Source organism: Haemorhous mexicanus, chromosome 5 (genome assembly GCF_027477595.1).
Source record: "Haemorhous mexicanus isolate bHaeMex1 chromosome 5, bHaeMex1.pri, whole genome shotgun sequence".
NCBI lineage: Eukaryota > Metazoa > Chordata > Aves > Passeriformes > Fringillidae > Haemorhous > Haemorhous mexicanus.
Window position 1 is genome coordinate 4598051 of NC_082345.1, and position 27684 is coordinate 4625734.

A 27684-nucleotide genomic window follows, 5' to 3' on the forward strand; every position below is an offset into this window, starting at 1 on the left:
AAAAGGACACTGGAGGTTAAACGGGAGCTAGATCTGCCAAGTGGAAGTTGGTAAAGCAGCATGCAGTTGAAACGGCTTTTGGTAATGACACCTGTGAGAGCCTGGACACTCAGTTTGGAGGAGTATTATGTCCTAAGAATGTTTTAAGCTTTGCCTGCGGAACTCAGGCATGACACAGCCCTTCCAAAGCAGGCAGCAGGCAGAGGCTGAGCCCAGAAAATGGGCTCAGATGAAGGGAGGGCTCAAACTGAAAGGTGCAGTGTTTGAGTGTCCAAACACACTGCCCCTGGGACAAAAGCTGCTAGCTGCTGATAATTGCCACGCCACTCCTAATGTCCAAATAACTCCAAAAAGTGCATTGACTGCTTCAAGAGCAGGGCTCCTGATCACTGTGTCCTTGCAAATAAAATAAATTGTAATGTTGGTGGTCAGGATGAGATCTAAAAAGTCTTTGGGCAGTTAAGAAATTCACATCCATTGTTATGGCAAATCAGCCGACATGAATTGCCTCATCTGAGACGTGAATGTCCCAGTACTTTGGAGAGTTTCCACAGCTGAGTCATTGTGAGAGGGAGGGATGACAAGGACTTATCCCACCTTGCAGGATTGCCTCTTATCAGCCTCTTCTTTATCTGGAAACCCAGGCTGAAGCCTCAGGTGTGCACGCCCTTCTGCACCTGGGAGGCCCCTCTGTGCATCACTGGAGAAGCACCCAGTGATTGCTCAAGCCATGAGCACCAACAGCCCGGTCTCTTACAGCGCCTGGGCGGTTCCAGCGATGGTTGAGTGTTGAGCAGCACACACTGCTGGAACAATTTGGTTTGCTTGGTTTAGGAACGTGGGTTTCTGGTTTAGGAACATTATTTCTGCCATACACCTCTGTACAGAAGACTTGGATCAAACCCTGTTTCTCCCCATTCCGTATTCTGGAAAATCCTGTCCAAGTTCCCCCATTCAGCATTCTGGGAAGATCCAGTCTGGGGTTTCCCCCATTCCATATTCCAGGAAAATCCAGTCTGTGTTTTCCCCATTCCTTATTCCAGGGAAAAAAAATCCAGTCCGGGTTTTTCTGTATTTCGTATTCTGGGAAAAATCCTGTCTGGATTTTTTCTCCATTCCGCATGCCAGGGAAAAATCCACTCTGGGTTTTCCCCCATTCCATATTCTAAGGAAAAATCCAGTCCCGGTTTTCCCCCCATTCCATATTCTGGGAAAAATCCAGTCTGCGTTTTCCCCCCTTCCGTATTACAGGAGAATCCAGTCCATGTTTTTCCCCATTCCGAATTCCGGGTAAATCCAGTCCAGGTTTACCCCTATTCCATATTCCAGGAAAAAAATCCAGACCGTGTTTTTCCCCATTCCACACTCTGGGAAAATCCAGTCTGGGTTTTTCCCCCATTCCATATTCCAGGAAAAATCCTGTCTGAGTTTTCCCCCATTCTGTATTCCAGGGAAAAATCCGGTCCGGGTTTTCCCTATTCCGTATTCCAGGAAAAAAATCCAGACCGTGTTTTTCCCCATTCCACACTCCGGGAAAATCCAGTCAGGGTTTTTCTCCATTTCGTATTCCATGTAAATCCAGTCCGGGTTTTCCCCCATTCTGTATTCCAGGTGAATCCGTTCCGGGTTTTCCGCCATGCCCCATCCCGGCCCATCCCGGTAACTTCGGGACGGTGCCGCTGCGATCCCGATTGATCGGTTCGGGTTTCTCCATCTCAGGCAGCCTCAGGTTTAATGTGAAAAGCTGCGAGGTTTGCTCGGCTGGGTGAGTGAGGCTCAGAGCGGGATTCAGTGAAATCCTGCGGAAATCCGTGTCCAGGGCAGCCCCGGGGTGCTTAGTGAGGATGAGGAGGGGCAGGGCAGCCCCAGGTGTGATCAGTGAGGATGAGGAGGGGCAGGACAGCCCCAGGTGTGATCAGTGAGGATGAGGAGGGGCCGGCCCTGCTCAGGGCTGCTTTCAGGGGGGTTCCTGTACCTGCTGGAGGGGGCGATCCCCGAGAATCTCCCAAAGGACAGCAGTGACAGCATCTGCAGGGCAGGGCGAACACCTGGGTACTCCTGGGGCATTGCTCAGGTGTGCCCCAGGGCAGTGCAGGAGAGGGGAGCAGCCCACCTGAGCAGGTGGGGGGTGCAGGGAAGATCCTTTTTCTTTCTCTTTTTGATTTCATCTTCCCAATCCTATCCCAGTGGCTCTAGTCCCTCTCAAGCACCCCCAGTCCCTCCCTAGTGTGCCCCAGGGACCACAGACTACAGCTGATGATATCTTACAGGATAATTTGCCTGTCATTTATGTGATAAAAAATGTCCTCTCCTAAATTTATGTTTACAACATACAGAAAATCTGAGCTAATTGTTGACACATGCCATACAGCGGTTCACAGACAAAATGTATTTTTTAATTACTCCCCATCATTCTCCTCTTCGAATGAGTCAGTTCCCACTTCTTCGTAGTCCTTTTCCAGGGCAGCCAGGTCCTCTCTGGCCTCTGCAAACTCTCCCTCCTCCATGCCTTCTCCCACATACCAGTGCACAAAAGCTCTCTTGGCGTACATCAGGTCAAACTTGTGGTCCAGCCTTGCCCAGGCCTCGGCGATGGCCGTGGTGTTGCTCAGCATGCAGACTGCCCGCTGCACTGGGGCCAGGTCTCCTCCAGGAACAACTGTAGGGGGCTGGTAGTTGATCCCAACCTGGAAACAGGGATGTGAGAGAAGGCTGTACAACTTATTTATATGCAGAAATTATTTCCTAACAGCAGGAGCAGGAGGCAGTCAAAGAGCTGAAGAAAGGTGAATGAAGTTACAGATGATGGGGTGTAGTGGTGCCAGGTGGCAAAGGCCATTACAAATGTCAAAGAGCATGAAACACTCTAATATCTATAGTATTCTACTGTTTAATGCATACTGATGAGTTTGTAGCTTTCTTAACAGCTAGTGAACATAAAGTTTCACCTAAATACTCTGTAGGAACTAACATAAAAAGCTTGTTCCCAGTTGGAAGTTTTCATTGTTGAAGTGACAGTCACGAGTTTCTGAGCAGTGGAGTGCTTGGCAGATTCAGTTTAGATGTATTATAGATGTAATGTAATATGGAATAATATAGTATAATAAAGTAATTCATTAGCCTTTGGTTAAGATGGAGTCAGATGCACCATTCTTCCCGAACATCGGGCAAAAATATCTGCTCTAGCAGCCCTACTCACCTTGAAGCCTGTGGGACACCAGTCGACAAACTGGATGGTTCTCTTGGTCTTGATGGCAGCGATGGCCACGTTGACGTCCTTGGGGACGACGTCGCCCCGGTAGAGCATGCAGCACGCCATGTACTTGCCGTGCCTCGGGTCACACTTCACCATCTGGTTGTTGGGCTCGAAGCAGGCGTTGGTGATCTCGGCCACCGAGAGCTGCTCGTGGTGCGCCCTGTCGGAGGAGATGATGGGGGCGTAGGTCACCAGCGGGAAGTGGATGCGCGGGTAGGGCACCAGGTTGGTCTGGAACTCCGTCAGGTCCACGTTGAGGGCGCCGTCGAAGCGCAGCGAGGCGGTGATGGAGGACACGATCTGGCTGATGAGGCGGTTCAGGTTGGTGTAGGTGGGGCGCTCGATGGCCAGGTTGCGGCGGCAGATGTCGTAGATGGCCTCGTTGTCCACCATGAAGGCGCAGTCCGAGTGCTCCAGCGTGGTGTGCGTGGTCAGGATGGAGTTGTAGGGCTCCACCACAGCAGTGGAGACCTGAGGGGCCGGGTAGATGGCAAACTCCAGTTTGGACTTCTTGCCGTAATCCACAGAGAGGCGTTCCATCAGCAGGGAGGTGAATCCAGAGCCGGTACCGCCACCAAAGCTGTGGAAGATCAGGAATCCTTGCAGCCCAGAGCAGGCATCAGTCTAGAAAGCAAAAGAGGAAGTGAAACAGGCTGAAAAAGGTGGAAAAGACTTTGCTATGTGAGCTTATCCTGAGCTGAAGGAGTGAGCAGTCATAGGCAGCATGCAGCATAGATTTCATGTCAGATTTTCCTGGGAAGGGCCTGGTGATAGTTCCAACCTTTGCTTTCCTCACTGTCTCAACTTATGACCTAGGGATCTGTCCAGGCCTCTCTCTCTGAACTTCACACTGCTCTGTTATTCTGGATGAAGCCAGCAATGTACAACTGCACAATCCACCCTTCAGTATTGGTGCTGAAGGGCTGTGCTAATAATTAAAAATTACATATTCCTAACCACTTTATAAAAATGCCTGGAGGCATGCAGCTGGGAAGTGAACTACTGGGCTTCTCTCTTCTGTACCATGTCCGAGATACCGTCTGTATGACTTGCAAACTCTTTGCTGAACCATTGCTGTCATTTGCAATTAACAAGCTGTTAGTTCTGCTCTTCTTTCTTCTGCAGAGTCCAAACTGCTGTTTCAGAGCTGCTGGGACTTACCAGCTTACGGACACGATCCAGCACCATATCAATGCTTTCCTTGCCAATGGTGTAGTGGCCACGGGCATAATTATTGGCTGCATCTTCCTTTCCAGTGATCAGCTGTTCTGGATGAAAAAGCTCCCGGAAGGTGCCAGCCCGTACTTCATCTGAAGAAGAAAATGAAATTGTAAGAATGTGGTCCCCAGGATGAGGTGAGAGATGAGAATCTGACTCCATGTTCTCAGAAGGTTGATTTATTTTTTTATGATATTATATTATATTTAAAAATGCTATACTAAAACTATATAAAGAAAGAGAATGATACAGACAGAGGGCTTAACAAGAATGAATAATAAAAACCCGTGACTGACTCTTCAGAGTCTGACACAGCTGGACTGAGATTGGCCACTAATTAAAAACAATTCACATGTTTGGATAAACAATGTCCAGACCACATTCCAGAGCAGCAAAACATGGAGAAGCTGAGGCTTCTCATCTTCCCAGGAGAAGAAATCCTGGCAAAGGGATTTTTTCAGAAAATATCACGGTGACAGTAAGAATATGCTCCAGTGCCCACAAATTCTGGTTGTTGTTGGCATCAGTGCCTGCTGTCAGTAACAGGAGCTCAAGATGCCAAAAGACCGATGCTGATGGAGAAGGGAAGTGTCTCCAGAGCATTTTTTCATTCTTGCATTTGTTTGATTTATTGTGCATCTTCAGTCCAGCCACTTATCTTCTCATGAGCTTGCTGGTGACAAGTACATCTTGCATCCACAAGTCCCCAGAAAAAAACAGTGTGAAGAAATTCAGGTGTCCCAATTTTTAGACATTCTTCTATTACAGGAGGGAAGCGATCAGGCTCCTGCTTTGAATCCAAACTGAAGAAAAGCAGAATCTGAATGGCAAAAATGTCATGATCAACAAACCCAAAAGTTAAATAATGAAGCAAAGAGAAGTTGTACACACCACATGTACCAGCCGTTAAACTGCTGGGGATCCTCTTGTTCCTATGTTTGTAACACCTGTGACAGAATCTGGCATCCTGTGTCACAAGAAAATTGACTTCATGCTACCTAGTGGTAGCTTGAGGTGCAAAGGGCCACTTTGTGCCAGTGGAGACTGGTGGCACACCACGGTGGTATGAGGAAAAGAATCTCATCTCCATTTTTCAGGTTTATTTCTATACTGACCTACCACCGTCGGTTCCAAGTCCACCATTACAGCCCGTGGCACGTGCTTCCCAGTGGCTGTTTCGTTGAAAAATGTGGTAAAAGAGTCATCAGAGCTGAGTTTGTCCTGCTGGTCCTTGAAGGTGCCATCAGGCTGAATGCCATGCTCCAGGCAGAAGAGTTCCCAGCACGTGTTTCCTATCTGCACTCCAGCCTGGCCAACGTGAACAGAGATGCACTCACGCTGAGGAGAGAGAGGAGACAGGGTCAGAAAAATCAGTGTACCTTAGCCCTCCCTATTCCTGATGGTTACCTCTTCCCAGTGTATTGCTTTTCCAAAAAATCAGTGCATTGTCACTGTCAGCTGTTTGTTTGGTTGTTCAGCCCCATGAGCACCATGAGACTGCACATGCCAGATACTGGGACAGTGTGGTATTTTCAGGGCTCCCCGATGAAGGGAGGAAATGATGAATCCGACTCCATGTTCTTAGAAGGCTAATTTATTATTTTATGATATGATATTATATTATATTAAAGAATGCTATACTAAACTATACTAAAGAATAGAGAAAGGATACTTACAGAAGGCTAAACAAGATACTAATTAAAAACTCGTAGCTCTCTCCTCACAGTCCAACACAGCCTAACTGTGATTGGTCATTAAGTCAAAACAATCCACATATTGCATAAACAATCTCCAACCACATTCCAAAGCAGCAAAACAGAAGCAAAGGTGATAATATTGTTTCCCTTTTTCTCTGAGGCTTCTCAGCTTCCCAGGAGAAGAATCCTGAGCAAAGAGGATTTTTCAGAAAATATGACGGTGGCACGACAGCTCTTTAAAAAATTGAGATCTGTGTGCTGTACTACAGAAGTATATTGAAACAGTCAGGAAAAATGTATTTCAATTACACAAACCCCACCATTCTTCCTGGATTTGCCTTGCTGAGGAGCACATCCCAGTTTAGTTTATTTTTACTCCTGGCTGGAACCTGACACAGCCATGTGGCATCCCTCACCCTTATGTAACCCAAGGCAGATTGTCTTTTGATCCTTCTACCCTCTGATAGCAGGCTAGAGTGGAAATTTGGAAGAGCTGCTTTCACCTAAGGAAATTATTCCAGATTTTCTTGGTCAAAATAAAATTTCCTTCCAGCTTCTGAGCAGCCACTAATTTTACTAATTTTACTAATTTTACATCATGGGTCCATTGCTGGTCAGGCAGTGCCATTGTAGTGAAGTATATTTGCATCATTTCCAGTATTGTTTCTGTGGCAGCCAGGAAGAGAAAACTGTGTAACACCAGCCTAAAGTAGGCAGGTGTCAATTGCTCCAAAATCCTGTGCACTCAAAAGTACTGCTTTTAAAAAGCCCTGCTGCTGGATTTCATAAGTTCACAAACAATCATAAAGCAAATGCTTCTGGGTTAGTCCCAGCAGTTGCAACACTGGGTGTAGTGAAAGGCATTTTTTTGAGGAGAGAGTGGTTTCAGGCATGTGGATTTTTTTCAGATTTGGTTTCTGCTTTGGAGCAATTAAAGCTGCCTGAGCTCTGGTTTTGTGATCCCCAGGGCCCTGTCTATACTAGGGAGTAAAAAAAAGTCAGGACATAGTACTGAACACTGGCCAGTGATCTCCTGTGCTGCTTGATAATTCCAAAAAATTGGCAGAATTTTGGCTTAGGCCAGTTAAAATTTTTCCAGACAATGCTTGGGCACCATGCAGAACACAACTCATTGTCAAGAATGGTTTCCAGTGAGCAGCTCACTGACCACTGCCAGGCTTTGGAGAGGGAAGGAGAACTGAGATGCCCAGCTGTGAAGCAGGCCTGGCTTTAAGGGCAGAGGATGGTCCTCACTCATTCTTGTTTTGTAATATTGCATTTAGAGATAACCAGTGGCACTGTCAGATTTGACCAGTTATTTTTTTTTTTTAATTAAATTCTGTAACTGCTTACCCAGCAAAATCATTCTGTGATCTGAGAATTAAATGTATCCTTCCCAAAAACTAAATTTTCAGTCACAATGTGTGACCAGCAGCATCTCTGGAGCAGTGTTTTCTTCACAAATTGACATAAATTTGTGTTTAAGAAACATAACTGAAGACATTTTTTCAGAAGCAACTAGAATTTCAAAAGTCATCACTGCCCAACTAGTCATCCCCAGAATTCAAATAAACATGAAAGCTCTTTAAATCTTTTATTCAATGCAATAAATTATTTCTATTCAGTCCTAATTTCTAAACTGAAAGTTTTTGCTGACTCTGCAAATGCATGTGCTCTCAAGTGTACTTGCACAATCCTATTTTTGCTGTGCATAACTGAGTTGTGCAAAAGTCTCTGAGTGATTTGAGTGACAGTGGGGCTTCAAAAGTCAGCGTGTTGCAATCTGGAAGATTACTCAGGAGACACCAAAGGCATATTTGGGCTTAGAGAATTCAATCAATGCTGACTTTCCACAGGGCAGGCTCCTGCCTTTTCTTTCAAATCCCACTGTGAATCTGTGAGGCTGGCAGGCAGCAAGAAAAATAAGGGTTTCTTTTCTTTTCCAACACAGCAATGAGGCCAGCTGGCTTTTTAAAACAATATCTTTTAAAGCAAAACTACAATTACAAGTCAAGCAGTATTTTAAAATAAGGGCTGCTTTGCTCATTTCTTCAGGTCTGTAGAGGAATTGGTCTGTTTTTTCACAGATAGAACAAGTAAATGCTGTCTTAAGAAGTTAAGATTGTAAAGCTTCATATAGGACTGGGGTTGAAGACTTTTCAGACTGAGTCTTCAGCTGCACTAGTTTGAAACCACATCTCAACCCTGCTTTTTGAGCCATTTCATCTCCTCCTTCCCCAGCAGTAATTTGGAAATATTCTGCCAAAGAGAGAAGACAGTGAGAAAGAGGTTTCTGACTTTGAATAGTGAACAGCATTAAAACAGATGCCAGACTTTTAGCAGGGAAGAGCGTGGGCCTTCAGCGTCACAGCCAGAGTAAACTGATCTTTACGTGATATTTTAATTTGGAGCCATTTCCAAACTCATGTTTCACATCCCACCATTTAAATGTCTGTAGACCCAGGACAGGTCTAACAAAGAAACAGTAGAAAGGACCAGATCCTTTGTGAAACTACACCTGGGACAGCTTTGACTCTTAAAAAACCAATCTCTCTCCAGGATTTACTGCAAAAGGGAGACTTTAGTCTTCCAGCTGTTCCACAAACTCTCTCACTTCCCTAGGTCTGGGAAGCCCCTGGAAGTATTTTGCCTATGAGATGAGCTGGCAGACAGTAACATAGTTCCTCCTCTGCACCAAAATTAGACTCAGTGCTAGAGATATAATGGGGTCCAAGGTGAAATGGATTTTTTCACATTTTAAGAGGTTTTGAGATATTTCTATGAATTTATAACAATCCACCAAAACTTAAAAACAAAGGGCACTTTTTCACTTACTAAATACATACATATATAAAAGAATTCATGGACTCCAGAAACACACATGCATACCCTGTATAGATATGGACAGTATAGCCATTGGGGCTAAATTAATTTGAAACAGACACAAAGGTAAATAACTTTTTTGGTTTATTTCTAAAAATAAAATTGTCTCGTATGAAAATGAACTGGTGTTGAGAAAATGTGGTCACAACAGAAAGTACCCAACAGCTAAGACTCCACACCTAAATTATCTTATAATCCCACTAGTTGGGGACTCTCTGAAGAAACTTGATGCAGTAATGACTCAGTGAGATTTTCTGCACTCCTTTCCCATTTCTTATGTGGTGAGTGGTGTGTGAGATCAGGGTTTGGAGGCAAAACCTACTGATAATGACAGCAGACCCCGCTGCCTTCCCTCACCCCCTGCCCTCCCCATCCCCTGTGCCTGGGGCTCCCCCATCCCCCTTACCATGGTGTCTCCAGAGGTGTTTCCCTCCCTTTGGGGTCACTGCTGGCAGGTCTGTGCAGGAGCCTGGCTCTGGGCTGCAGGGCAGGAGGCTCCCAGGGCCGGGCACCAGCACCTGCTGCTGCACTTCAGCGTCACAGCGCCGCGGGACGAGGTCACCCTGCTGCCTCCAACACCCTCCTGGGCAAATCCTCCCACACAGCCTGGGTTCAGAGACACCCCAGGCTGCAAACTCAGTGCAGCCAGGGCTGGCATGCTTACTGATTTGGAGCCTGGTCATGTAGCACATGGTACACTGTGCTTTCTCACACCTCGGGGTTTTACATCACCGGCAATGCACACACCATCCCAGCTCCCTGTTCTGCCAGCACAAACTTCTGTAGATGAAAATCACACCTGAATTCCAGTGCAGAGGGCATAAGAGAGCAAATGAATGGAAAAGAGAAGGATACAAGAAAAAAATAGAGATCTGGAAAGTAAACATAACTACCATTCTTAAGTGTGCTCTACTAGGTTTTAAATTGTCTCCTGGCTTCTCTATTACCATTTCAATTTACTTCTATTATTTCTCTTTCCACGTGCAGTCATCCAGGCTGTCAGCAGTATGGACAGCTTTCAGTACAGACTCTCACTTCTCTGCCCAAACAGAAAGAAATTTGATTCTTATTGCAGTGTTTATTGCTGGACAGATCACCCCAACATTCTGACATCAAATTAGTGCAGTCACCTCCTCCACTTTGCTCCTTCTGCACTAGTTCACCACTGGAAAGCAGCAGCTTCTCTCAGTAGAGAAATCCTCGTGGTTGCAACCCTTAAGTAACAAAGAAAAAGGCACACTTAATTGCTTGCATCTGCATCATGTATCCCCTGACTTTATAAATGTACTGTTTATGATGATGTTTAATCAGCAGGCATTAAATAGACAATTCCTAAAATGTAGGGTAGTCTACTCTGACATGATGATATTAATAGATTGTTCTGCCACTGTTGGCAACCAGCATAGAAGTATCTTCTTTAACACCTACATTTTAACAGTGACAACTAGCTCATACTGGTTTTTATAAAGTCACTTTGGTATTGTCTTTATTTTGTTGTTCTTTACATAAACCTGCAAATCATTACTCTTTGATTTTGGCTGGGAAAAGCTACAGAGCCATAATTTCTGGAGCCATGATTGTTTTTTAACATAGAATTTCCATGATCATTTCCATCTGCTGCTTTGCTTAAGCTGAATCTCAGAGTTCTTCAGAAAACCATCAGATCATTGCTTTGAGACTAAGGACTAGGTCTCTAGTGTTCTTCTTCTAGTGGAAGTGGTAACATTCCAGACAAGCTCTGGTGCTCTGGACAATCTGAAATGTCAATGCTCACAGCTTCAGAGAACCAGGAAAAAGTCTCACAGCAAATAGTTTGAGCAGTCCACCACCTAAAACCTCTTAGGCACACTTTGAATCAATGTGTCATATCTGGCAGCAATAAAATCTAAAAGAGGTCTGTCAATTACTAAATTATTTGCAACAGTGCTTTGTGGCATTTTCTCTGCCAGTGGGAGTCATAAAGACATGAGGCAGATATGGCCTGGACCTGGATTCTCAGAAAGTAAGTCATGATGGATGCTGGCATTCAACCTCTGTGGGCAGATGGTGAGCTGCCATACGAAACCTAAACCCTTTTTCTCTAATTAAAGATAGACACATCTCTGAAAATGGCATTTTTGGATAATCTAGAAATCAGAAGTACTGTTGTACTGGTTTAACACCAGCTGGCAACTGAGCCCTGAATCAGAAGAGTCAGGGAGAACCTGTGGGTTGAGGTATAGTTTAACACACAAAGCAAAAGTTGTGCCCACAAGCAAAGCAAACCAAGGAGTGGATTCACACTTCCCATGGGCAGGCAGGTGTTCAGGACTGCAGGGCTCCATCACTCTGAATGTGATGTGATTTCTGATTTCTCCTTCTTCCCCCAACTCAATGTGCTGGACAAATATGCTGGAGATTGAACTACATCAAGAGGCCAATGAAGGACAGTTAAATGCTTTTTCTCCTGAACTGGATGTACATCACTCCCTCCCTACAGGCTGCTTACCTGAATGACTCACCAGCAGTGTCAGAATCATGGATTATTTTAGAACATTGTGATGCCATTTTACAAAACAGTGCACTCTTAGTAAGTTCTTAGGTGATCAAAATCCTCTTTTCCTTTTAATTTGGGACGTGTAAGTCTTTCCCATTTCCCACTCATGTTTACACCTTCCTCAGAAAGCGAATGAAGATTTAAACACTTTCCTTGTGTTCCCTGTATAATTGTTTTCTGTCGGTCTGTTGCCACCTGCTGGGAGAACCAGCAGTATTTCATTTCAGGATTTCTGAACTTCCCAAGTCTAGTAATTAAGTACCTGTATAACACTGCTACATTGATAAAATACTGGTTTTCAGGCATTATCCCTGACACAGAGAACTGTGCTATGTATTTTTACTTTTTATTTGTAGGGTTTTCTCCCCTAATGCAGTAAGGTCAGAACTGTAGTTAGTTCTAATATTAAGATACATTCATCTAATAATGATGAATACCAGGTACTTTATTCTTGGTAGTATTGGTCTTGGCCATGCCAAAATGCAGACTTACACTCTACCAACATGATCAATGGATTAGATCTCATCAGTTTCACACTGAAGACATTCTCCACTTAATTCAAACATGCTGAAACTATGAAACAATGTGAAACAATTATTGAAAACTTTGATAGACTTTGTAGTGTATCAATAAAATAAACACTTTTTTTTTATATGCTCAAATCACAGCACAAACAAACAACTCTACAGAGGTGAATCAGTAGTCACTTTATTATAAAAATTAGATACTGCAGTTTTAGTATTAATTGCAAAAAAACCCTGATAGCTTATTTCTGCCTTCTTGCTCTCTCATGATGAATTAAAAACAATATAAATTCTAAATGAGTAGTACTCAAAGTCAAGGTTACCAACCTACACTTAAAATAGAGTTGAATGTTAAAAGTCCTGGTAAAGGACACTTAACAGCATTCTAAAAACTATGTATGGTCTGCTGAAACCACTGGTCCAAACCAACCTCCAAAACAGGATCTCTGCCATCCAACTAAAAATGATGCCAGAAGACTACAGCAAAAATTGTTCATTATCTAACAGTCACTCTGATAAGAATTTGGCCTGACTTCAGAGTGAAGTTTGCCATTTCATTAACTGGCTTACAAAGGACTTAACCTGAGGCCTTGCAAAGCAGGGGGGCAGAAGACTCATCCTGGTCATTTCTTGGAAGAGCTCAACTCCAGACAGAGCTTCTGTTTCATTCTGATTTCACATCAAGTGTTGGTTTCAGTGTTGTAACTACACTTACAGCTGGATTACAGAAACCATTTAGCAATATCAAAGGCTGCTCTTCCCTGGGTGTGCAGAATATATAAGAAATTACTTTTTTACATGGAAAAGCTATAGGCTACTTCACCTGGTGTAGAGTCCTGGCAGAGACAAAACTTTGGGGAGGCATGGGATTGGTTTGGGTTTTAGAATCTCTTGAGACAACTAGGCAAGGTCATTATTACACTCACAAATAACCTGAGTTTGTCTGACAATAATGCTGGGGTGTAGCTCTTTTTGGGATAATTTAAGATTAAACAGACAACTGGTTTTAGTAGTGAAGATGAGACTGTGCAAAGTGAAATGAGACTTGCAAAGTGCCTCAGCAGGAAGCAAAGCAACAGATCACACACAGTCTGAGGGTGCCAACATCCCCTGTGTGAGGAAAACAGCAACAGCCACCACCTTGGAGTATGGTTATTGCTAGAGACAAAGGGCACTACTGCTGCAAGGCACCACACTGGGATCTGCACTGGCTGCTGCTCATGGCTTTGGTGTGGTTCCACCAAAAAGGCTGCTCTGACAACATTTTGTAGTTTGGGCTGACATCAGTGAGTTTACACACTTTTGGCACAGGTGCTGGGATGACAGAGGCAAATTTGTCCCTGGCTTCCCACCATTAACTTGTCCCCTCCAGCACACAACAGTTTAAAAGCAGTATTTTGTTAGATCAGTGCTCCCTCCTTGGAATTTACCTTTTGTCAATTGATGATAGATGGATGAATGGATGGAGGAGAAATTAATATATCACCGCAAACCTCCAATTTCTGCCCCAAGTGGTCAGAAATGGAGTTGGTCTGGTGACAGACCTGCAGGTGTACAATTCTCTTGCTGCTGATCTGGGGAAAGTTTTGTGATGTCAGAGAAGTATCTCTTTCTATTAAAAAAAACCCCTTTTGTTCTGAATGACAGAGCATTGCTACATGACTCCCATCTAACCCAGGACTTTGGGTACTGGGGACTTGGGGACCAATTCTAGATAGTCAGAGAGACTTTTTGACATCTACATAAACAAAGCAAGAGGTAGGGAAAGAGCAAAACAAAGCAACAACTTTAGTTGTTCAACTAGACAATAACATGGGATATAATTAAAAAAATAAGTCTATTTCCTTACCACCACCACCACCAAGTGCTTCTAGGACTGACTATGCATCAGGTAAGCACTGAGTGCTGTAATTTGCATTTAAGAAGAGTAGATACAACACAACAGTCTTTGTGGCCCACTCCCTCATCTTTCTGGCTTAAATATGATTAAAATCCAGAGTGGCTGTCCAAAGAGGTATCAGTCACAAGAGAAACCATGGCTTTCAAAATGCAGTAGGCTTTAATTTCTCCAGTGTTTTTCTTCCATGTGCTTGTCTAAATCCCATGCTGCAGGAACTGGGCTTTTCAGATGTCTTCAGGGAAAACAGAATTTCCCCTAATCACTGGTCCTCCAGGAATTGCACTTGTTCAGAGAACTGCCCAGCATTTGCAAGGATGAGAACTTCTTCCATAGTTCATAACTGGCTACACAATCCTCACTCAAGAGACACATCCAAAGCAAAGTGTTTGGAAAGGAGGATTCTTAGGATTCTTATTCAGTTGTAGATATGGAAGGAATGGCTGTACTCTAGTGTTGGACAGGACCAAGCAAAATGTCAGGAATACTTGCTGTGCCTTCGAAATTCATACACCACCATTCCCTGTCTGAAGAAACTCCAGGAGTCAGATTTGAAAGGCCCCTGGAGAGCCTGGTAACATGCCCAAGACAAGGTGACACTTTGAGTGGAGGAAGACACTTAGTCTCGAATTGGAGGCCTGTGGACTGGAGAAAGCACAGCTGCCCAAGCCTGTCGGAAGAGCTGGACCAGTTTGTAAATGAATGGCAGTGACGTGGGAGAAGCTGCAAAGCAGAACAAAAAGGTAAAAATAACTTGGTAAAACTAACATACACTAAACATATTAAGAAAGAACTACCCCCAGCTAGAATTAATAAAAACCAATTTCTCTTCCTTTCTTCGATGAGGAAAAGGCTGAGTCTATGACAGCTCTGCCTGCCTCTCACAGTCTGTATCTTGGCTGCCGGAAAGAGTTTGCAGAAAACTGGAATTTGTGGAGCTTCATCCTTCTACATGCACTTCAACTGGAAACATCAAACACATTCAGTTCCTAGTCATCCAGATTTTTTGTCTCCCTGAGATATTTACAGCAGGTTTATTAAAAACAACTCATTTCTTCTCCATAACCACAATGGCATTTTAAAAATTGGAAATCTTAATCCCATACCTGGGTCTAATCTCACCACCACCAAGTACAGCAAAAAAGTAGCCAAGAGCATCTTCTTGTAAGGAAGTAAATAGAAGTGGTTTGACATGGACCTCAGTGTTCTACGTAGCAATGTCAGCATGGTCAGGAGCTTTTGGGACAGCATTCCTGGAAAACAAGAACAGAAAAGCTGTTAGGACAAAGTAAAGTTTAAAAAGGAATCACACATATATAGCCAATAAGAAACGAAGGTACTGGAAGTCTGATTGCATGAGAGTTGGGTTGGGTTTGGTTTTTTATACAACAAACAAACAGTAAAATTTTGGAACACACTTCATAATACTTCTTTTTTAGGCACCTACTTTACTACAATATGATCTCATACCACAGTAGTGCCAGCTTCTGTCCTGGGAGAAAACATCTAATTATTTACAGCTCTGTAGAAGAAGCAGTTAAATGCTAGACAAGCATTGTTCTACTTGGACTCAACTGTAAATGGAAATGAAGCAAACTGTACAAAGAGCCAACAAAACGTACCCTTAAAGGATTGCCAGGTAGTTAGTCTTTTTTACTTAAAAAAAAAAAAAAGAAAACAACAAAACCTCCACAGTGCTTATGATCCTGGGCATTAATTGTCATCTCCTGACGTTGGCAGAGACTAAATATGCTTTCCGTATTTATATCTCATATATTATGAGGTATATGCTTTGCATATTTATATCACATATACCTTATATTACACCTCAGCAAAGATATCACTAAGTCTTTTATTTCCTGCTGTGATACACAACGGGACTCCCTCATGGCCTGTTTATCATGGCAATATTTTTAATATGTAGTTAATACTTGTTACCCTTCACCAGTAAGGGACCGGCTTGAAATGAAACTGTAAGAAAGGAGCACAAACAAGAGAGGGAAAGCCCACCCAGAAGAGTTTCTGTGGCTGGATCTTGCTGCTCCTCAGCAGCCGAGCCTGTCTCTTCCTCCCGCCGAGCCCAGCGACAGCGGCTCTCGCCGATGGTGCCGAGGAACTGCAGCTGCCGCTCGCTGTCAAACGCGGCACAGCCCCGCACCAGCTCCTCCGCGCCCTCGAAGCGCCCCAGCGGCAGCAGCACCTGCGCCAGGTACAGCTCCAGCAGCGAGCCGAACTCGGGCAGCCTCTGGTTGGCCTGGGCTCCCAGCCAGCTGCTGCCGACCTCCAGCATCACCTGCGGCTCTCTCACTTTGCTGTACAGCAGGATACTGAGATGCAAGGGAGAAGTATGAGAAAACCCTGAGTCTCTGTGGAAGATGACATCACTGACAGCTAATACCCACAAGCAGCTCTCATGGTGTATCAGTCAGAGTCACTCAGGGTTACTCTTTCAGCATCACCCCTTTAGGACTTGATCACCATGCATGCAATCTTGCCCCAGCACACACAGAACAGGCCTGTCCCGAATCTCACTCACAGCACACAAAGTGAAAATATCACGCAATACCCAAGCCTGGCCTGCAGTTAAACCTAACACAAGACCCCACATGATATATGCTGTATATCTGACAGCAACAGACAGAAACTCACCACAGCTCCAGAACTTTTGGAGGCAGATGTTCAGGGACATGGTAGTACTGTAGGACCCAAGACAGAACTTCTCTCCACCTGTTCATCTCGGCCAGTGCCTGAATCCCCACAACACAAAGGGAGCATTTCACTTCTGCAAAACTGGTAAGGAAAGACACCCAAATAAGTGCTTCTTACAGCCACATTTCCCCTTGCATCCCTTCCAGTGAGCTTCAGTGCAGCCCAGGTACCACACAGTTCTCTGCTTCCCCTCTACTTGGCCCCTTTAAAAGGCCAATTTGACCTCCGAGGATGTGCACTGTGACAGCATCTCTGAAAGAACGAAGGGAAGGCTCCTGGGCACACCCCACTTCCCTCAAAAACGCACAGATGAAACATTTTAATATCGACAGGGCTAAAAGAATTCCCGAAGCAGTGCAGGCATGGCCTGAAGCTGGGAGCCAGCCCGGCGCTGACGCGGCACCGAGCAGCGTCCCAGCACCACCCCGTCCTCTCCACACGCCGGTACCTCTCGTGGCCGGGGCCGGGGCCCAGGCTGTCGCAGCCCGCCTCGCAGCGCTCCACGGCGGCGGCGAAGTCGCGGTGCAGCACCAGCAGATCCGCCGCCTCCTCCAGCAGCGCGGCCGCCTGCGCCGACCCCGGGGCCCAGGGGCGCAGCTCGGCCCTCATGGCGGGAGGGCTCTCCCCGGCCCCGCAGGGCCCCGGCTCAGCCTCCGGCTCCAGCGCCGCCACCACCCCCGCCGGGCCCGGCTCCGCTGCGCTCGGGCAGGCACCGGAAAGCCGGGATGGAGCGCCCGGCAGCGGAAGGGCCGCCCCGGCGAGCATCGCCGGCCCCGCGGGCCGCCGGGACGTGTAGTCACGGCTGCAGGAGGGCATGGACGGCTGCCGGGGCGGGCGGGGGGCAACGGGGATGGCTGGGGGGCTGGAGCGTCTCTTACCAGGAAAGGCTGAGGGAGCTGGGTCTGTGCAGCCTTGGGAAGAGAGGACTGAGAGGGGACCTCTTTAATGTGTATAAATACCTAAAGGGCGGTGCTAAGAAGATAGAGGCAGGCTCTGCTCTGTGGTACCGAGTAATAGGACAAGAGGCAATGGGCAGAAACTGATGCACAAGTTCCACCTGGACAGGGGGAAGAATTTCTTTACTGTGCTGTGACCGTGCACTGGAACAGATTGCCCAGAGAAGGTGCGCAGTCTCCCTTTATGGAGATATTCCAGAATCGCCAGGATACATTCCCGTGCCGTGTGCTCTGCAATGACCCTGATTGAGCAGAGAGGCAGGACAGGATGACCCACTGTGGTCCCTTCCCCTGCTGTCACTCTGCGGGGATCAGCGGCGGCAAGCGGGCACTCAGGGGTCGCTCCGAGCGGCTGCGGCCGCAGCTCCGGGACCGAGATCGGAGCCCGTCCCTGCCACGACGCGCTCCCTTCATCTCCTCCCTCGTGTGGCTGCCGAGGGAAAGGGGCCGAGGGAACAGACAGCCTCGGCTGTTCTCCCCGCGGCCGCCGGGCGTCAGCCCAGCCCTGACAGTGTCCCAGCCCCGACAGTGTCCGAGCCCCGAGAGCATCCCAGGGCCGAGAGTGTCCCAGTTCCGACAGTGTCTGAGCCCAGTGAGTGTCCGAGCCCCCGAAAGTGTCCCATCCCCGACAGTGTCCCAACCCCGAAAGTGTCCCATCCCCGAGAGTGTCCCAGCGCCGGGAGTGTCCCATCGCCGAGAGTGTCAGAGCCCAGAGAGTGTCCGAGCCCCCCGAAAGTGTCCGAGCCCAGAGAGTGTCCGAGCCCCCCGAGAGTGTCCGAGCCCCGAGAGTCTCCCAGCTCTCCTCGCCCCGGCCAGGAGCGGTGCTAACGGGAGAGCGCTCCCCGCCGCTCCGCAGCACCGCCCGGGCGGGTGACGGATGCTCTCCCCTCCCGGCCGCCCCTTCCTCCGGGCACCTCTCCTCCGGATCCCCGTGCCCGCAGTTCTAAGCACATTACGCTGTTAATGGAGTTCGGGTGTAATAACAGCGTCTGCAGCAGCACTCGGCAGGCAGCGGTTCGCATTCTCCTTTGGTTGTTATTTAAAAACAACAGGGTGTCTTGGTTACAAGGTAATTACCGCAGTCAGTGCAAACACTCTTCAAAAATGGATCTCTACAGGAGACGCAGGATTGATTTATCCTGTAACCTTTTTAAACAACTGACACACTTATCTGTCCCCGTACTATGATTATGTAATTAAAAATCAAATGGGCTACTACAAAACATGCTGAAGAGTGAAACACATCTTTCAAAGAGGATTTTCTATGCCATTTCAGTGTGGCGAGTACGATTAAAACCTCGATCAGAGCTCTCTTTTTCTAGGTAGCTGTTTCCAGGAGGCAGAATCACGTACCTGCCCCTCTGGGCTGCAGCAGGAGCACTCTGCAGGAGCAGCTTTAACACAGTGGTGCATCCAAGGGGTTGGCACACTGCCCCTAACTGTGGAAGAGGTTCCTGGAGGATTTGGGCTGGCTAAGGTGAAACCACTACACAGACACATGTGAAAGGAGGGGCCCGGCAGCAAGCAAAGGCAGAGGTAAAAGCGTTTCAGATTTCTGTTTCTGTTGCTCGGCGCTTGCAATTTGGAAAACAACATTCCTTTTTGGGAACTACAAGTCCCAAAGTGCACTGTGGGAAGAACGTGCCTCGTACCAGCTAGTGCCCAGCACAAATTCCCAAATATGGATAAGGAATCACGTTTGAAAAAGACTCACACTGGCTGGATGCTCCTCACTGAGACTCAGAAAAGGAGTGAGACAGCACAAAAACAAGGTAAGTTTGTGTCACGCAAAGATGCTGTTGAGGGATTCTTTCGTGGGGAGCAGCCAGCGGTGTTGTGTCCCTTAGGAGGGCAGCCCAGCATTGCTCTGGTGGTGTTTGCAGTAGGTGTTGTGGTCACGGAGGCAGCTTTTGGAACGGGGCGGTTGTTTCACGTGGGGAGCAAGCAGCAGGAGCAGCTGTGCTGCGGAGCGAGTCAGATCCCGTTTCCCTGCAGATGCACCGGATGAATGAAGATCTGTGGAAAGACAGAGAGCTGCAACATTGATGCAGTTATGTTAAACCTGGGAAAGGTCTGGGAGAGGTAGGAGTTGCTCTGAACGGCAGCTCCGTATGAGCTGCAGAGTGTGGCCGTGTAAGAAGCCGAGGTGGACAAGCAGCTTTGTAATACCAATACTTACAGGTTAAATTAATTTCTCTGTAAGGCATGGTGGAATGTTTTTGTACTTCACCCCTCTTCCTAGAGGGGACAGTGTGGTGCCTTAAAGGCCAAACCTCTGGCAGCTCTCTGACCTGCAAATAACACTCAGTAACAGGATTGTTTAACTCAGGCCAGGAACAATTACCTATTTTACCGGCAATTTGTTAACAAGCAAAATGAAATCATTCTGAAATACAATCATCTTCGTGGAGATGAGAGCTGCTTGAGCTCCGTAGTCGGGCACGTGTGAATCCTCGGCGGCTGACCCGGACCCGGGCAGCAGCAGCAGCTCCTGCCTGTGTTTCTCTGGCTGGCAGTCAGGCAGACTCCTGGTGCAGCTCAGATGCTCTGTGTGTGGACACTCTGCTGCTGGCTGACGTCAAGTGCAGCTGGTCAGCTGCACCCATCCTCCCAGCACCCTCCTCCTGCTATGTAGGGTCATGGAGCAGCACAGCCGGCGCGGCGAATGGAGGAGGTGCAGTCCAGCCCGGGAGAGGAGCCTGAGGCTGCTCCGTCTGCTGAACCGAACTGTCACATGGATTCTTGTTGCCAAATAGGAATGATGCTGTTTTTCCATCTTTCCTTGAATGGGAGCAGCTTAAATTGTCTTAAAGCTGAAAGGGTCCCAGCTACACAGCAGGGCAATCTATCCTGCTACCCAAGCACTGGAGGGAAGCAGGGTGTTTGCCTGTGCTCCTGGATAACAATTTCTAGTGACCAGAAAAGCTAAATGAACTCACTGTCAGTAACAGGTGGTATGAAGGAGTACCACAGTGAGTTTTGTGTCCTGGGTGGAATGCCCATGCCTGGCTTATTGCCTTTTGTATGAAGTCAAGGAGTTTTTTTTCCTGCAGTCACCCTGATTTTGTATAGGAGAAGAAAAATGATTTTCAGCAGGGCCTTGTTTGTGTGTGCATCATCTGTGGATTTACTGGTTCCCCTCCTCCCTCTCCTGCCAGGCAGTTCGGGGAGAGTTTAGAGTTACAGGCACCTGTGGCAAGGCCTCCTGAGGTAAATCGCCTCAGCTATTAATCCAGATCTGACCAGCGCACGGTCACAGGGCCAGAGGGCTGGCAATCAGTCTTTTTCTGTTGTCTCTTCTGTGTCAGTAGGCTGTTAATAGGAGATTAGCAGCATTAGGGAGACTTTGAGCTAGAAATGGTGAGGCCCTATGATTTGATTTGAGGAGAAAGAAACCCTCCTACACTCCTACAAAAACAAACAGGAGAGCTGGAAATTATAAATGGCATTATAAACACAACTGAGGAAAGCATAGTCTCTAGGAAAAATGTGGAGCTCTGTAGTACCCCATAGCTTATCAGCAATGCTTTAACAAGGCCATGAGGTCCATGGAGACCTCAGGTCCCAGTGTGCAGCACTCTGTTCTTATCACCACGTGCTTTTGTCTGACTCTAGCGAGACCATGACCTGCTGGAATCTGTAATTCGCTTGTAATTTCCATCAGCAGTAAATCCCCATTAAATATGAAGCTGGCTGGCTGCAGATCCCCTCAATTAGCCCAGATTCAGGGCTTCCCTGGCTGCTGGCAGGCAGTCTGCAGAGCCCAGGGCTGGGGGAAGGTGAACGCTCTCCGGCTGGGCTTGGAACAGATGGCCCGTGGTGATGCTTTCTTGTCTCACCCAGCACTGTGGCACAGCATCAAACCTGGGTTTTGTTTCAAAAATAGAACTGTTTAGAGGAGACTCACCTGATTTTGGGCCCACCTGCTGATGTTCCTAGTCAGTGTATTTAAGTGCACTGGTGTCTGACTTTTTGGCTATATCCAAACCTATGTCAACAGCAGGTGAGGATGGTACAAGGCAGAAAAGACACCTGTGGGGCAGCCACAGCCACAGTCCAGCTGGGGATATCACATAAAACAGAAGAGCCAATCTCTGTTTCAACCTTCATCACAGATGCACAAACACCAGGTGAGGTGTAAACACTGGAAACTGGGAAACTGGGAACACAGGGTTATGTTCACAACTTGTCAAAACTTGAGTTTTACTCACATAATAACAAAAGCTTTCAGAAACAAAGGGCAGTTTTAAGTTAAGTCCCTTTCTTTGCTACGTAATCAAACAAAATACTCGCCTTGGCAAGGCTGCTGTCAAAGAATAGCAGCAGTTACTTCAATTTAATTGTTACTGTTATAATAGTCATAATTAGTGCTGGGTGGGGCATTTCATAGCTGTAAGGTGACCAATTTGGTTAGAGGCCTAAGGCATCTTCTTTTCTTCAGCTATTTATTATCTGTGAGAAAAAACTGAAAATACTGAAGCCTGTCATCACTGTGGGTCAATTACACCCTGTTTGCCTAGCACAGCATCTCTTTGCTCATCACTTTAGAGTCACAACCCCTCTAACAGTTAATACCACTTCTCAAGGCCCAGCTTGCCAAAATCAACTCTCATCCATTAGTCTCCACCTTTCCTCTTTTTTCAAAAGCAAGCCTTGTGCTCTCATGGCTGGGAGAAAGGCTTGACAGTGTGAATCCTGGAACTAACTGTACCACAAGGCAAACAAGGTGTTTGAGAAAATGGCTCTTCTCATTTTTTACCTAACTCCCTGACATGTCAGTATTTCTTCTCACAGTGTCTGTCACTCATCTGTCCCTCATTCTGAATGCACATTTACTGTGATCTGTGTTAATTATCTCTCCAAGCAGGCAATGCATCTCCTGCATCTCGAATTGGACATTTCAGAATACACTGCAGAAGTTAACAAACTCTTTTCCATCTCAGTCTTCTGGTCCTGGCTCTTGCCTGGCCAGGTCTCGTGGTGCTCACAAAAGCTGTGATGTGAGGTTGCTTTGGGAAAGCCAGCAATGCTGCAGTGGTAGCAGTGCCCGAACCTCGGGAGAAATCCCCAGGGAAGGGACTGATGCTGGTGCAACTTTTGTGTCTCGTGTTTCACCCAGAGCACCCCCTGCGTGCCCCTCTGGCTGTGCTGGGCAGAACTCCCCTGTTTGCTCTTTGTGCTCCTGAACTCGATACACTAATTAGCTGGTAATTGCTTTTTTATGAACGGCATGTGAGGTTTCCTTTTGAACGTAGTCAATGAGTGTGCAGCAGCTTTCTCCTGGGAGGATTTCTCCCATCCTCTGGAAGATCTGTGTGCTATTTCAGGGTCTTACCTGTTTGAGAGGTGTGCTTGCACTGTGTGTAGGATTAATGTCTCAAGCAGTGTATTGGCCCTGTTTCCCTGCTGAGCCGATGTTCTCTTGCCCTCTGTACCTCCCGTACTTGCTGCTCCTTCTCGTCTTTCTTGGCAGTGCCAGGTGCAGACAAAGGTAGGATTAGATGTCTAATTAGTTTATGTAGCCTTAGACATACGTGGTTACTTCTTGGCACTGGGGGAAGGGCAGCCTGTGAGGATTCCAGGCCTTGTCTCTCAGTGAGGTTTTCAGCTTTGGGAGCAGCCTGAGCCCAGGCAGACTCAAAAGGGAAGCCAAAATTTTCTAGACACATTTTTGTTCCAGATGCCTGTTCAAGGAGGAAGCTGAAAACCCAGTCTGTATTACCAAATCTGAAATACTTTCTCATTTAATGTTAGATCCAAAAAGTTGCTTTCCAAAGAATGACTCAGTGTAGACAGCCTGAAAGAACTTGCTTGAAACATGGCACAAAAGCTACTAAGCTGTAATTAATATGTTTTGGAACTACGCTGTAGATGGGACAAATTGTATTTATAATATTTTTAGCTTATCAAAGTGACCTTTAGGCTGTAGCTCTCCTGTCTCCTACTGCCACCATCCTTCAGCAGATGTAGCCAGGGGAACAGAGAGGATAATGTCATTGACTTTCCTACCTGACAGAAGGCTTATTTGATCTGTAATTTCAGTTGTATTTGTGGAGTGTTCCAATATATCTGAATGAAAAGGAATGGATGAGGGTAAAGCAAAGGAACAAGACTATACTGCAGCTGTATGCACCAGCAAAATAAAATCCCTCAAGAGCGAAGTAATGGAAATGGGATTCATGTATGAACTCTGACCAGACCTTCAAGGATGGAAAATGGGGTGAATTCTGCCAGGGATTGGGAACTTAATTTTTGCTCTCAGAGATAGACAGCAGCTGCCCTTACATTTCTCATGGAGAGTCTTTGTGAGTGAGAGGGCTGCATGCTGGTGTGTCAGCCTGGCACTCAGTACAACCAAGCCATGAGGATGGAGGTCACTGTAAACACAGCAAGGTTAAGTCAAATAAGGCCATGAGGAGGTCATGGTGAATTTGAAAGGGAGAGTGGATGGACAGACATGACTGATGATAGCTCTGGTGATTGGAAACAAAACCTTAAATAACTCAAATTTGTATTCAAGAGCACTTGTCCATGTCAGGACTCTACATCCATCTTTCTGTGCCGGATCAAGCAGCAGTTCACAGCAGTTCACATTTCCAGTGCACTCTGAGCTGCTGGAACAACAAGTCTATTCTGAGCTCCCCTTGCAAGGCTCTCTCATTCCAAAAGGTGTGCTCACAAGGAGAAATTCAATACTAGAAAGTTAGTAGAATAATTTTAGGAGATAGAATCACTGCATCCTAAATCCCCAAAGGAGCTGACTCTCTAAATAGTCTTAGCAGGGAAGCATGCTCTGTAAATCATTACCAAAAGTTAGGCTGAAAGCATTTAAACACTTTGTATAATAAGCAAGTAGGTTCTGCCTTGATCTTCCAAGCCACTGTGGTTTATTTTCCTAAGCCTGCCATGATCAAAGCAGGTTCTCTGATGTTGCTGTTGCTGTGGCAATCAAAGATTCAGACTGGTCAGAAATAGGACAATCGTGGGACTAAATCTCTAGAGCTGCCTGAATCATAGGGTTAAAAGAGGACTGTGAAGTACTTAATAAGCTGCCTACACAGTGCTCAGCAAGTCAGAGGTTAACAAAGGACCTTATTATTTGAAAAGATAATTGAAGCTGAAAACAAGTCGACCATCCCACAACTAAGCCATGGAGATCATCAGTTTTTATGAACAATAGCTGATGATGTTCAGGATTCAGTGAGTTAAGTGGTTAATCCTATACAGAAAGCTGCATCCATAATGCACTTTAAATAGGGGAAATCCACCCAATTTGACCTCTGGAGAATTGCTTCCTGCTGTTATGCTGATGGATATGTCTATAAATATCATGGAAGCCATCAGCAGATAAAATCTCAGAGAGCTGAAAAGCCTCTCCCTATTAAATGATACATTGATCTCCATGAAACAGCAGGAGCCTGGGGAAATGAGCCACTGAAACCAATCCCTCTGCTCTCCCCAGAGCCACAAAGAGAAGCAAGACCCACACCCTGTTTCCATCTTGATTCAATAGGAAAAAAAATCAAACTCCTCATAGACCCTTTCTTCCTTCTGTCCAGTTTTCTCCACAAGCCTGCTCCTCACATTCTCTGTGGGTCACCCAGGCAGCAGTTCATCAGCCTTTTGGGGCACTTTGTTCCAAATTTGTCCTTTGTTTACATCCCTCAGAGAAAGCCTTCAGTCAGGACAGTTTGGGCACAAAGCTGCCAAAGGGTGCAGGACACTCCAGCAGGTTTGTGTGCATTCTCCAGCACAGGCACCAAGGGGTGGCAGGCAAACTTCAGCAACCACTTCTGCTCATCCTCACCTCCTTCTGTCACTTTTGGATTTTAGCAAAAGAGTGCTCACTGTCCTGGTTTGGGGTTTGTTTGTTTGGTTTTGTTTATTTTGTCATTGCTGCTGTTGTTTTTGTTTTGGTTTTTGTTTTGTTTGTTTGTTTGTTTGGGTGGCTTTTGGGTTGTTTTTTTTTTGTTCGGTCAGTTTTTTAAATTTTTCATTTATAGCTCAAAATCTTAAGGTTTCAAAGCTATTTTGTTACAATATAAGGCCTAGCTTGTAATTTTCTACTCCCAGAGCTGTTGGTGCTGCATACCATGGAACATGCACATACACACATAAGCACACAGATTTAAGCCCCTTCATTTGAGCTCTCCATACTGCCAGTATAATGTCTCCATATCTGTATGTGCATGGAGATCTCAGAGCAAGCTGGCTGCCTTTCTGGTGTTTGAAGTAGCTCTAAATCCTGGGATTTAGAGATGCCAGCCATGAAGGAGTTAACCCATGTTAAGTGGTTCTGATTTGTTTTCTGTATCTTCCTTTTCTGCACTCTTCATTTGTTACTCTCTGTTTTTTCTTCCTCCATTTTGTTTTTTCTTTTCTCCTCCAGTGCTGACTTAGTGCAAATTCCATCATTTCTCAGCACTGGAGGCTGTCACAGGCAGTTGTGCTGTGCAAACCCTTGGACATCTCTGTGGGACTTTTGTGGAAAACTTGTGCTGTTAGCAATCTACTTCCAGAGTTATTAAGGACCAAGACAATAAAGTTTCACAGTCCCCACAAACCCAGAGCTGCAAACAGTGTGAGGATACAGAAGGAAAGGGGATTATGAAGTTCTTTCCCTTCTCTCCATGGACCTTTCTGCTTAGAAAGCCCTATGCACTGATCTAGGCAAGGAAGAAAAGAGCATTCCAGGGACTTTATTTCTGCACTTGTCCTTTGCTGCTTCAGTATCTTTGAGCATGAGAGTCTCTTCCTTTAGAGACTCTAGAAGGAGTTAAAATAAACAGAGACATAAGGGAAGGATCATGAGATTCACCACTCAGCCTGTCCCACTGGCACTCAGGTTGAGTTCAGTGACTCAAAGCAATGGGCTCTCATTACCTCTGAGTGCACTCAGAGAAAATGATTCTGCTCCGTTTTCAGCAGTATCAACAAAAGTGTTTACTGAGTTCCAAAGGGTTATATTTTTGGCATTCCTGTGGCCTGTTTTGGCTTGTTGAATGTTACTTATGAGTAAGAAGGAAAGAACTTGACTTGATGCTCAATTATAAAGCAGAATTTGTATGGCTGACAGTTAAAGGAAAACAAAACGAATGCAGTATTTTGTGTGCTTATCTCACAGGATCTGCAGAGACCACAACTGCAGAGACAACTGCTTTCAATTGCAGGGATATGTCCTGGTTTTAAAAGTCATGTCTCTGGTCTCTCAAGACAGCTGCAACTTGAGACACCCAAATTCAGCCCTTGTTCACCTAACTGTAAATGCCCAGAATCATAGGAGAGCCATGTGGAGGTGGGTGGGATTTCTGTTCCAGACAAACCTCTGCTCTGCCCTGGGAGGCCACACTAGCCATGGCTCTGCTGGAATCTGTGCTCAGCCCCTATGGCATCAGGAGAACCCTGCTGAGGCTTCCTAAAGGAAGGATGGAGCCGCAGATATTGCCAGGGCTTGTTTGGAAAGCTGGTGTCCTGTAGGGAGGAGCTGTACCCATGTTTTGTGCTGTCACACTGAGTGAAGGGAGCCTCCATCCTCACCTCTGAGCATACCTGGCCAGGGGAGAGCTGCTGTGAGGCTGGAGTCTGGGCCTGTGAGGTAAAAATGCTGTTAAGGTGGATGACAGGGTGCAAGGTCTTTGCTGAGGACTCAGGTCCCATAAAAGTACATGTGACAATGCCAGAAAAGCTACATATTTTTGAAACACCTCCAGGAGGATGGTGGTGTTGACTCCATAATTTGGGCTGCAAATAACAGCCACTGACCACTGAAAGGTAGCACTGAGCACTGCCTATGAAGGTGAATATGGAAAGCAATGGGAAGAGCCCAGAACAACAGTGGCATAAATAGTAGCCTAATTAACAATTCCTATCAAGGATTTATACAGTGCTTTACTTATTTGAAGCACTGTGCAAAACATTAGCTGATAGATGTTAATTAATCATTCAGGTAATTAAAGGGAAGTGGAATGCAAATGGTTAGAGGAGGCTGGAGTATGAAGACTTCCTGAA

At 46.1% G+C, this 27684-nt stretch overlaps 3 protein-coding genes and 1 long non-coding RNA gene across 5 annotated transcripts in view; 2 read left to right on the forward strand and 2 right to left on the reverse strand.

Moving 5' to 3' along the window:
- The first annotated feature begins 1634 nt into the window (after positions 1-1634).
- Positions 1635-9172, forward strand: LOC132328246 (uncharacterized). 2 transcript variants are annotated; one of them, XR_009486720.1, is made up of 3 exons: positions 1635-1765; positions 4513-4647; positions 5243-9172. It is a non-coding gene; the product is annotated as an uncharacterized LOC132328246 (long non-coding RNA). The 2 variants fall into 2 exon arrangements; XR_009486721.1 differs by having other exon boundaries at positions 4513-4611.
- Positions 2375-12148, reverse strand: TUBA8 (tubulin alpha 8). The gene is made up of 5 exons (XM_059848070.1): positions 9461-12148; positions 5590-5812; positions 4418-4566; positions 3200-3880; positions 2375-2687 (listed from the first exon to the last, which is right to left on the reverse strand). The coding sequence occupies exons 1-5, from the start codon at positions 9461-9463 to the stop codon at positions 2400-2402; spliced, it is 1344 nt and encodes a 447-aa protein (XP_059704053.1). The 5' UTR covers positions 9464-12148; the 3' UTR covers positions 2375-2399.
- Positions 12149-12282: 134 nt separating this feature from the next.
- PEX26 (peroxisomal biogenesis factor 26) lies at positions 12283-17419 on the reverse strand. Its single transcript, XM_059848071.1, has 5 exons — positions 17169-17419; positions 16661-16801; positions 16022-16338; positions 15118-15264; positions 12283-14734 (listed from the first exon to the last, which is right to left on the reverse strand). Exons 1-5 carry the CDS (start codon positions 17327-17329, stop codon positions 14631-14633), a joined length of 870 nt encoding a protein of 289 aa, XP_059704054.1. The 5' UTR covers positions 17330-17419; the 3' UTR covers positions 12283-14630.
- Positions 17420-19309: 1890 nt separating this feature from the next.
- Positions 19310-27684, forward strand: part of MICAL3 (microtubule associated monooxygenase, calponin and LIM domain containing 3) — a 174134-nt gene continuing 165759 nt past the window's right edge. Inside the window, exon 1 of the mRNA XM_059848075.1 lies at positions 19310-19448. The gene's annotated coding sequence lies outside the window, so the exon portion shown is untranslated. The remainder of the gene's footprint in view (positions 19449-27684) is intronic.